The 10,613-nt window shown below is 59.7% G+C and overlaps 1 protein-coding gene across 5 annotated transcripts; it reads right to left on the bottom strand.

The window, feature by feature from the left end:
• Positions 1 to 836: 836 nt before the first annotated feature.
• On the bottom strand, positions 837 to 10,193 carry DUSP9 (dual specificity phosphatase 9). Of its 5 annotated transcripts, XM_053578898.1 has the most exons (6): positions 10,039 to 10,181; positions 8,586 to 9,285; positions 5,353 to 5,654; positions 4,436 to 4,837; positions 2,558 to 3,013; positions 837 to 2,270 (listed from the first exon to the last, which is right to left on the bottom strand). In XM_053578898.1, exons 2-6 carry the CDS (start codon positions 8,831 to 8,833, stop codon positions 1,912 to 1,914), a joined length of 1,767 nt encoding a protein of 588 aa, XP_053434873.1. In that variant the 5' UTR covers positions 8,834 to 9,285; positions 10,039 to 10,181; the 3' UTR covers positions 837 to 1,911. The 5 variants fall into 5 exon arrangements, with proteins under 5 accessions (XP_053434873.1, XP_053434878.1, XP_053434876.1 ...); XM_053578903.1 differs by lacking the exon at positions 8,586 to 9,285 and having other exon boundaries at positions 5,353 to 5,677; positions 10,039 to 10,193; XM_053578901.1 differs by lacking the exon at positions 10,039 to 10,181 and having other exon boundaries at positions 5,353 to 5,677; positions 9,176 to 9,947.
• Positions 10,194 to 10,613: the final 420 nt, after the last annotated feature.

Below are 10,613 nucleotides of genomic sequence, written 5' to 3'. Positions count from 1 at the left end.
TTCCTCTTGTTTTCCTACCAGCTTAGTGGTTCCCTCACATTTTTAGATTTCAGCCCACACTTTAGGGGTTTTGGACCATGAGGGTTTCTCTGGCTATCTGGCCCAGCTTACTCACAAAACCTTCACTATGTTGTGGGGCCATAACTGCTCCCACCACCCTCCAGCTTCCCTCTTGCTCTGCCATGTCTCCATGGTGGAGAATTACAGCTTTAGAGACCCTTCCAGCTATGGTGTAGAGAAGGTATTGGCAGTATCCCGAGTTGAGGAGTGATAGAGGTCCTATCTATTGCTTTAGGTGGCCAATGGTCTACACGGGGTGCTTTCTGCCTCTAGTCTGGGCCTTTACAGCCCACATTCCACAGTGTCAGTCAGAGAGACACACACTCAGACATGCAAGCCTGCCCATATCCCTCCCCTGTTTGGGTCCTGCATGCAGCAGGTCTGGGGTCTGACACTGTGTGGTGTCTGAGGACCAGCTGCCCAATTCCACTGCCAATTCTGGGTCCACCACAGAACTTACTAATTCACTGCACCTACTGTTTCTTCCTCTCCAGAAAGCCAGCTCCAAGCAGGTGGGACTCTATGCTGGGGGACCACTGCTGTGTCTAATCCCTCGCACAGAGTGGCCCTCAAATGGATAGTGAATGAACAGCAACTTGGTTGGGCCTATGGGCAGTTCTAGCACCGGATGACAAATGATGACATGGTGTGGGAAGTGGAGTAGCACTTGATTCCCTTGCTCTCTTCACTGGTGGGCAGGTGAGAGACTGTGAGGGCCTCCTTCCTCACTGTCCTGAAACCTGCCAAGGCACACATGAGGCAGCTTCCTTCTTTGCTCGATATCTTAAATAAACCATTTATTTGGGAGGAACAATTAAAGAAAGCAACTGTGATGAGGATTACAAAAACAAACAAGCACAGCCCCTCCTTCACATTCAAGGACAAGACAGTCCTGTCGCCATGTCAAGGACAGTCAGCCTCGGGCTGGGTGTAAGTGGGCTAGCATGCATGTGAGTGCCGACATGCACACACGCACACACACACACACCCCTGCTGTTCACAGGGGTGTAGACTGCAATGAATGACTGTGTGTCTGCAGCTTGGCCCCTTCCCTGCCCCCCAAACCAAGAGAGGCTGTGTGGGCCCTGCAGCAGCAATATCAAGGTCTTCTTCCCCTCCCCTTCCAGGTTCTCACTCTGAGACCCTATCTCCTCCCGTGGCAGTTTGACCACCCTCAGTCACAAAGAGCCCCAGTGATCCAGTCAAGACATCTGGGGGAAGAAGAAAAAAAAAACAGTCAGGGAGCCAGATGTGTGGCCGGGGAACCTGCCCAGTGCTCCCAGGCTATGGATGCCAGGTGGCCATTCCACCTTTGGGTCCACATCCCTTGGAAGGTCCCCAGCCCCAAAAGGACCCAAGCCCTTGGCAGAGAAGTAGCAGTGACTGCACTGGTGATGGTGGTGCTCTCCTCTCCCCAAGAGGCCATATGGGGACAGGGAAGGGCCTGGGAATCAGTCCTGTGGCAAAGTGGCACACACCCTTCCTGAAGGGGGAACCACAGGGAGGCCCAGGGCCCAGCCAAGTTGGCAGAGCACCCAGGGCCTGGGCCAGGGAACAGGCAGCCACCTGGAATGGTCCCTAGGATAAAGAATCCCCACCCCCCCTCCTCAAAGAAAAACGTAACAGTCGCAGAAGAGGCAGGTTCTGGAGCGTGGTCCCGCCCGCCTGAGGGCATGGGTCAGGCCAGCGGCCCTGACCGGGCCCATAGGCACATTTTGCACGATTCCCGCGGATGTCTATGGCTCCCGCGGATGTCTACGGCTCCCGCGGATGTCTCCGGCTCCCACCTCCCTCCACAGCCCGGTGAGGTATTGCGCGCTCTGCCACCCCCGCCCCCCGCTGCTGCAGTCATCAGGAACGCCCAAAGGGCCCCGCGGGGGCCCTTAGCTGGGGTCCAGCTGGAAGATGCCGTTGCCCAGGGGGGGTGGTGAAGAAGGAGGGCGGGTCGCGCGTGGAGGACTCCTGCTCCCCGCTGCCCTGCTCCTGGGCGCGTCGCTCCTCCAGACGCAGGCTGCGCTCAAAGTCCAGCAGCTGCCCCATAAAGTTGAAGTTGGGGGAGATGTTAGACTTCTTCCTCTTGACCAGGTCGTAGGCATCGTTGAGCGAGAGGTGAAGCTTCTGCATGAGGTAGGCCACGGTGACAGTGACAGATCGGCTGACCCCTGCCAGGCAGTGGACGAGCACCCCGCAGTTCTGGGACAAGGCCTCGTCTAGGTGGGGCGGGCAGGGTGGGAAGACCCCAGGGCCATCGTGAGGGAGGCAAAGCCTTACAAAGCCCTCACCCTGCCCTCTGAGTCAGGCTGCCCTGCTGGTTTCCAGGAGCTGCCTGAGATTTGCCCTCCCCCACCCCTCCCCGAAGTACCATCCTGGCTCTGGGCTCTAAGGATGGCAGCCAAGCCTGGGAGGAACTGTCATGAGGGAGAGGATGGAGAAATGGGAGAGGCCAGGAGCCCGGCCTGAGGGTGGAGAGGTCAGAAGGGAGGGCAAGCCGACTCACCAATGAATGCAATGGCCTCTGGAAAGAACTGGGACAAGTTCTGGCTCCAGTGGTCAGAGATGGGGATCTGCTTGTAATGAAAGTCGCCATTCTTCTCGAAGAGGTTAGGGAGGTTGGGGGTGACATTGAGGATGTAGCGGATGCCCAGCTTGGCCAAGCTTTCCAAATTGGCTGAATCCCGGGCACTACCCAGGTAGAGGTTGGGCAGGATCTGGACAGGGAAGGATGGCAGCAGCCCCGCTGGCGGGGGTGTGGCACCCTCCAAATCCAGGCCACAGCTCATGGAGTCGCGGTCAGTTTCAGATTCTGCATCAGAGCAGTCAGAGCCCAGGCACAGGCCACCCAGCCCTACCACGGGCACTGGGCTTAGCACTGGGGCCATGCTCAAGCCAGCACGGCCGTTAAGGCTTGTCTCACACAAGTGAGGACACTCGGCCTGGAAACGGCTGAAGCCACCTGTGGAGGAGAGGGAGTGGGTCCTCGTGTCCTGGCCTCCTGGGAAGACAAATGCCCCTGGCTGGGGATAGGGAGCTGACCCTACCCTAGACAACTTAGGGAGGTTGCAGATGTCCCCAAAGGGAACACAAAACCCAGCAGCTTGAGCTATACTGGTGGCCACATGTGGAAGATTGTGGGCACCCATGCTCAGCACTGTTGGCCACTCCTTTGGACAGCAAACACCCCCATGCAATGCCACCCAAGAGGATCTTACATCCCCAGGGCTGGGCTGGGACAGGTACGAGGGCTCAGCAGAGTCTTGATGTACTACTAGCAGCCTCAGGATGGACAGCAGGCATCAGTTAAACAAGGGGAAAGGTTCAGATGGCACTTCTCTGCCTGGATGTCTCCTGGGAGCACTCTCAGGGATGAAGTGGGACCCCAAGAAATGGGGAGTGTGGCATAGAGTGTGGAATAGACATTCTACTTGAATGGTTCCAAAGTCCCAAGATGCCAGCATCTCATCTATAGGTAGCATTATTTCTCTGGGCTGGGGGTGAACCTGGAAATCTGACACTATATGTATTTATATATCCCCAGTACGGTGTAATGACCTTTCTTGGTGACAGCTGGCTCTATAGGTTCATGAAAACCCTGTCTCTGCCTGGGCCCCCCAGGGGTGGCATTTGGCTCAGCCTTCTCTCGACCTACCCCCAGCCCTGCCAGGATTGTGGAGGTGGGGGTGGAAGGTAGGTCCCTGCTGTGGTCAGTAGCTGTGGGAGAGGAGATACCATTAAGGGTACACTGGGGAGCCCATGCTTGGTACTTTGTTCTTGAGCAGTCTGTGAACTAGGTCAGGTCTGTCCAATTCCTCCCATTTCTTTCTTTCTTTCTTTTTTTTTTTTTTGAGACAGAGCCTCAAGCTGTAGCCCTGGGTAGAGTGCTCTGACATCACAGCTCACAGCAACCTCCAACTCCTGGGCTTAAGCGATTCTCTTGCCTCAGCTTCCCAAGTAGCTGGGACTACAGGCGCCCGCCACAACACCCAGCTATTGTTGTTTTGGCAGCCCAGGGCTGGATTCCAACCCACCAGCTCTGATGTATGTGGCTGGTGCCTTAGCCGCTTGAGCTACAGGTGCCGAGCCCGATTCCTCCCATTTTCCAGACTCAGAAACTAGGGCTTCCAAGGATGAAGGACTTGCCCGAGGTCATACTCAGGCTCTTCCCCCCTGAAAAGCAGCCTGGTGGATTAGCAGGGGAGGTAGACTCACCTCCACTGTGGACGAAATGAGGTGAGCCTCGCCCAAGGTTAAATTTTTTTTTTTTTTTTTTTGCAGTTTTTGGTCAGGGCTGAATTAATCGCATTTCTCCTGGGAGGGTAGGGCTCTGCCTCCCCAGGCCCGGGTCCTCCCCTGGCCGGCGCTGGCCGCCCGCACCTACCCTGGAGGTAGTAGGCCAGGTAGCCTTCCTCCCGAAGCTTCTGGAGCAGCGTGCCCAGCACCGACTCAGCCTCCCACTCCTCGGCTTCGGCCTCCCCGCGCCGGCGCCGACCCCCGCCCTGGTCGTACAGGAGCACCGGGGCGGGCGGCGGCGGCTGCAGCGGCGGCCCGGGCAGGAGCGCGCGCACGGACAGGCTCCCACTCCGCAGGCGGCGCAGCAGCAGCGCGGGCAGGGCCACGCTTAGAGCCCCGCCGATGCGTGCCGACTCGTACAGCTCGCGGCTGCGGCAGTCGAGGAGCAGCAGCTGCGGCCGAGAGGGAGACAGTTCCCGGCGGAGCCACAGGCACGAGCGGCCCAGGCCCTCCATGGGCGCGCGGCTGCCTGCACGTCGGGCCGAGAGCGCTGCGGAAAGAACGAAGCGCGCGGCGTGAGCTGGACTCTCCTGCTCGGCCGGGAGCCTAGGGGCAAGACATGAAGCCAGCCCGGTATCCCTGAGCGGCCGCCCACGGTCCTTCAGGGACGCCCCTTCACTGCCTGCTTCTCTTCTCGCGCTCCTCCTGCAATGAGGACCGGCAGAAGGGCACCCCGGGAAAAACACCCGAGGTAGCCAGTCGAGTGCCGGTGGGAAGGGAAGCGTGAGGGGTCTCCCAGAAGAGGGCTCGTCCTCGGGCGCCCCAAGGCCACCGCCCTCCACACACCCTTTCTGCTTCTCTCTCGCCCCGATGTGATTGCTCCCCAATTTCAAGCTTCCGACTTTGGGTGTGTGTGTGAGGGTGGGGGGTTCAAGGGATGTCCCTCGTGGCCAGGTGGGCCGGGGAACAGTGGTGGCGCCGAGGTGATGGGCCTCGGCAAGCCCTCACTGAGCTGACCCTGCCCTGGCACCCCCTCCTCCCCGGAGAGAACAAAAGGAGAGAGACCTGGAGCGCGATCTGGCGGTGGCCGACCGCGCGTAGACGTCCCGACCACGGCCACTGCCACGGCAAGGCGCCGTCCCCGGGCAGAGAGTCCCCAGGCGCGGCCGCCGGGAGGGGGCGGGGCAGGCTCGCACGTGGAAGCCGAGCTCCGGGCTCTGCGCCGCCGGCGCGCGGGCTGCTTCCTGGCAGCCGGACCCAGCTTCCACCTTGGAAGCCACTGCCTTCGGACGTGGAGTTGCTGCTCAGAGGGGCGGGTCAGGGCGGGGCGACGGGGCGGGCTCGGGGCGCCGGTGAGCCAACGGGTGCTAGCGAAAGCATCGGGTGGGACCTGTGAGTAGCAAGCTGAGCTGGGGCTTCCACTCAGGAGGGACCGGGTCGGGGCAGAGGACAAGGGCAGGTCAGGGGCCCAGCAGGGGACCAGTTGTAGTTATCCTGGCCGGCGCCAGCCTGGGCCCAGAAGGGAGGGGGAGGAGTGAGGACAAGAGCTCGGGTCCTTGCTCCAGAAGTTTCTCCAACCCAATTAACCCGGTGATCCTTGACCATCTTATTCCCTGACTGGACTTCAGGAGCCCCATCTGTATAATGGGCTCATCACAGCCACCACCTTGAGCTACCAGGGAATACCACTAAAATCATGAAGGGGAGGAGGAAGCAGGACCAGAAACCTACTGCTGCCTTCAGCCTAGAGCTCTGTTCAAGGCTGACTGGGGGGCTAGGCAGGCAGAGGGAAGCTCCTGGGCATCCCCACCCTTTCATTTGCATGAGCTCAGCCAAAGGCACGCAGGAGCTCCGAGTCACCCCTGGCTCCTCCCTTTGCCTCCTTCCCTTAATCAGCTTCAACAGATCAATCTGGAGGGAAGTAGTTTCTACTTAGATATCCCCCACATCTGTGCTTTCCCTTCTGTCCCCTGGACTGGCACGTGCTCACATTCACCAGCTCCTGGCCAGGTCATCATCACATCTTCCAAAACAGTCTGCTCTCCACCCCACCCTGTGCCAGAATGCCACTGATTCAACAAAGGCTGGCCTCCCTCCTTGGTCTCTGGGCACAGGACAATGAACAGACAGGACGCACAAGGCCTCTTCTTGCCCACTGCTCCCAGTCTAGCAGGACAGGTCAACAATCAGCAAGGAGGACGGACAAGTTATCAGGTATGATAAGTGCTGAGACAATGAAAAGGGGTTGGGGGAGGTTTCTAAAAAGCCAATCTGGTTAAATGTCCCAACTCCTCTTAAAGCCCAGCAAAAGCAAATAATAGTGCTGAAGGAAAATGTACAACAGATAAGATAAAACTCATACAAATTAATCGAAAGGTTAAGACCCTGGTAAATAAACGAGCAAGGAACCTGAAAAGATTGCATACTGCATGAAGGAGGGAATGCAACCAGGTAAAAAATATTTGGGAGAAGGTTCAACCTCAGGCATGGAGGGAAAGCAAATTTACAAAAACAAGGTAACAACTGCAAACAAGGTAACACATCCCACCTACTACATTAGTGAAATATTCTCAAAACGAGGACACTCAGTGTTGGCAAGGTTGCTGTGAAACCATGCTGCTCTGGTGCTGGAGGATTGCACACTGGTATCATCCCTTTTGGAAATTAATCTGACAACATCAAGAGCTAGGAAAAAAATCCAAACCCTTTGTCCACTTCTGGGATTCTACTCTAAGGAACTAAAGTAAAAGAAAGCAAAGCTATGCACATGGGGATAGGCACCACAAACCATTTTTCTCAGGAGTGAAAAATGCAAAGCAACTTAGAAGTCCAGCATTTAGAAAAATCAAGTCCAGTCTGTCAAAACTCCTCTAGTGAACCATAGATTAAGATGAGAAAGTGGAGGAGGGAATGGTAAAAGGAACAGTAAAGGCTACAGAAAGCTAGGTCACCTCCAGGGGGCCTCCAGTTTGCTTTTCTTCCCTCTTCCACAGTGGGCCATCAACGTGGGACTCTTAGGACCCTGGTAGTAGGCTGGTCTTTGGCCACACCCCACCACATGCTTGACTCTAGGATGAGTCCCAAGGCTTGCAACCAGTGGCTCTGGGCACCTGGGCTATGCACTTCCTTCCCTTCTTGCTCTGTGGACATGACCCCAGGCCACCTGCCCAGATTCTGCTCACTCTTCATGCCCTCCGAGGCGCCCTCCTCCAGGCAGCCTTCCTGTATCAGGGCCAGCCTGTAAGCCTCCCTTCTCTGTGCTTCATCCCCCCTCTTAGTGTGCTCCTAGGGCAGAGCCTTTGTCTGTGACCTCCTGTCGCTCACATCCTAGATCTGCAGTGGCAGAGGTGGGCACCTGTCGCTCACATCCTAGATCTGCAGTGGCAGAGGTGGGCACCAGCCTCTAGACCCACTGCAACTGTGAGTCTGCAGGGTGGGACCTTGGAGTGGGCAGGGGTTGAAGGCAGCATGCAGGTTCTGCAATGTGCCAGCCTGGCTGTGCATAGTGAGAGTGGCATAGGGCTATGGCAGGCAGAGAGCATGAGTGGCCATACCCCACCTGCCTTGTCTCAGTGTCACTGAGAGAGAATGACAACCCAGAGAGATAGGAGCTCCTGAGGGGGCTGCGCTGCTCTCTGGAGAAGGCTGCCTGGAGGAGGTGAAGGGAGCTGGGCTGGAGTGGAGGATGGGGAAAGCCAGGCAGCCAACGCCATGGTGTAGGAAGGGGAAGCCTGAGGAGTGGCTCCCCTGCACCTTACCTATACCCTCACTGGCAAGCCCTCTCACCAGGGAGAGCACTGGGGAGTGGGGAATGAAGGGTCATTCTCGACAGTGCTCAATGCTCAGCGCCTGCAACGCCGGCAGCGCCAGCAACAGGACAAACGGGAACCTGTTGCCACCTCCGCACTGCAGGGCTCAGAGCAGCCAACACCCCCGCCCCCCCATCCTTGCCCGGCCCGCCCCACTCAGGCCCCCTGCAGCGCCAGCGCTGGGTGCCGGCCCCGCCCCGGGAGCTGCCGCACTGGGGGCGCAGCGCCGCGCGCCCAGGCCTCGCTTGGCTCCCTCCGGCGGGTGGAGCTAGGCCGCGCGCTCGCTGCTCGCCGCAGGGTAGGCGCTGTGCCCGCCGCCTCCGCCCCCGCTGGGCGCCCCAGGCCTCCGCCAGGCAGGGGCAGCGCCCCCCTAGAGGCCTCGGGGACGCCGCCGCCTGCACGCCCCCGAGCTTGCGGCGTGCGCCCTCTGGTCCCCGGAGCCTCCTGAGCGCGGTGCCCCACCTTCCCCGCCCCCCTCCCGAAATTCACCGTTCCCGCCGGGCCGAGTGGCAGGATTTCGGCAGTCGCGGCCCGGTCACATGGCCAGGAGCACAACTCCCAGCGACCGCGTTCCTGCCAAATCCAGTGTCTTTTCCACCAAATCCACTTTCCGCTGGGGATGGCTTTCTGCTTTTCCTGGTCAGTCTCCTCGCGGGACTGGGAGTTCCTCCAAGGCAGGAACGGGTGTGTGCCCGGCCCCAAGCTGGCCCCAGCCCCCAGTGCAGGGCCTGGCACATGCCCAGCGTTCACGGAAGAAATGCTTGTTAACAAAGGCATGAATGAATGAAACCAGTTGTTGCCTGAAGGAGCCCCGGAGGGTGCTTCTGCTTTTTCCTTCTGACGATCAGGCACTCCTCCCCCAGCCCCAGACACGCACAAGCACACGTGCACACACAGCCCTCTCCAACACACGCAGACGAGCACATAGTGTACGTGGACCCCAGCTCTCAAGGAACCGACCTACTACGTGCATGGCGGGCACTGGCGCCCCTGTGGTCCCATCTGAGCCGCGGCTCCATTTCAGTGCCTCTCTCTGCTTCCTCCCGGCCCCCCTCGCCTCCACATATTAAGTACCCTACCTTGGGCCCCAAGTACCTTCTTTATCCCTTTAGGGAAGAAGCCAAGTCAGTCGCTGAGGAGTCTCAAGGTCTGTTTAGGTAGGCACCTGAGGGCCCAGGCTGGTGAGCCGCTGCCAAAGGAGAGCCAGAGGTGCCTGGCAGGGATGCCACCAAATACTGCAGCCTCTAGAGCCCGCGTGCCAGGTGTTGGTGAGGGTGTGATGGGAGGGACTCATGGATGTGCTGGGGGTGTGGAAGGGGATTTACAGTGGGGGCGGGGCAGGATGCTGGGGAGCGTGGGATCCAGCAGGTGTGTGAGCATGCTGGGGAGTAGAGAGTGGTGTTGGGTGTGGGTTTGTGTTGGGACTTCACTTTGTTCTGGGGTGGGCGGACAGCAGCGTCCTTGGGCTGGGAAGGTGGGTTGGGTGTTTAGAATGGGTACATGGAAATCGGGAGTTGGTGGGAGGCCTGGCGGGGGGCTCTAGGTTAGTGCAGGTATAGCAGGGATGGGCTGGAAGTGTGTGTGCGCGCCGGGTGTGTACTGGGGCGTGGCAGGGTCTGGGATGGGTATTGGTGTGAGTTGGGGACAGTGGTGACGGTTGGTCAGAGGCTACTAGTGTGTGAACTATGGGGACCAGGGTCTGTGGTTTGTGGTTTGTGTGCGCCATGTAAGTGACAGGGGACACCGGAGGTGTACGGGTGGGGTGCGGGGCTGTGTGGTGACAGGATCGAATGGGTCTCACAGGGGTGCTTGCGTTGGCCTTGTGGGGCATGGGTTGGCAGGACTTTGGGGGTGCAGAGTGTAGGATCTCACGTCGGGTGCGGCCGGGCCAGATGGGGGTGGGGTAGGGCGGGAGCCCCGGGGAGCCGCGTGCTCCGCTCACCTCTACTGCGCTCCGCTCACCACACCGACTTCGTGCGCCGCGGCCGGGAAGTTTCCGAAGCTTAGGCGGCGGGAAGCGCCTCTGCCGCCGCCGAACGCCACCGGAGCCCCGGGCGGCGGCCTCGCCTGTAGCCAAGGGGCCGCCGCCGCTGCTGCTGCGGAGGGAAACTCCAAATCCCGCCTCCGCCACCGCCTCCTCCGCCTCTGCCAACGCCTCCTCTCCTCCGGTCTTCTCCGCCCCCTGCCCAGGAGGGGCAATGTCGCCCGCGGCGCGCAGGGAGGAAGCGGGGAGGGGCCGCGGCCTGCCCAGCGTCTCCCTCCACCTCCCAAGCCCCTGTCCCCCTTCCTCCCACCTGCTAGCCTCTGCCATGTGCGCCTGTCCTGCCCCACGCGCCCTGCGGGGTCTGCCCCTCAACAGCGCTGCTACATGAGGGCCTCCGAGCTTGGGTCGCGGGAGTGGGGTGGGAAGACCTGACCTAGGCTGGGCCTGGGGGGGCGGGCGTTGCATCACAGAGTTTACACTGGCACCCCAGCAAAGGGGCCCATCACGGACCTGGCACAGGTTGGCCCCCAGGT

This window comes from Nycticebus coucang, chromosome X, assembly GCF_027406575.1.
Source record: "Nycticebus coucang isolate mNycCou1 chromosome X, mNycCou1.pri, whole genome shotgun sequence".
NCBI classification, from domain to species: Eukaryota; Metazoa; Chordata; class Mammalia; order Primates; family Lorisidae; genus Nycticebus; species Nycticebus coucang.
This window is presented reverse-complemented; position numbering and strand designations above follow the sequence as displayed.

Bases quoted from the DNA above. Each gene is read 5' to 3' on its own strand.
- DUSP9 (XM_053578898.1), bottom strand. From the start codon at position 8,833: ATGTGCCAGGCCCTGCACTGGGGGCTGGGGCCAGCTTGGGGCCGGGCA. The intron at 5,655-8,585 runs GTGAATTTCGGG...TGCTTTCGCTAG, and splicing joins CACTCGGCCCGGCGGGAACG to CACCCGTTGGCTCACCGGCG. The intron at 2,271-2,557 runs GTGAGTCGGCTT...CGCCCCACCTAG, and splicing joins AGAGGCCATTGCATTCATTG to ACGAGGCCTTGTCCCAGAAC.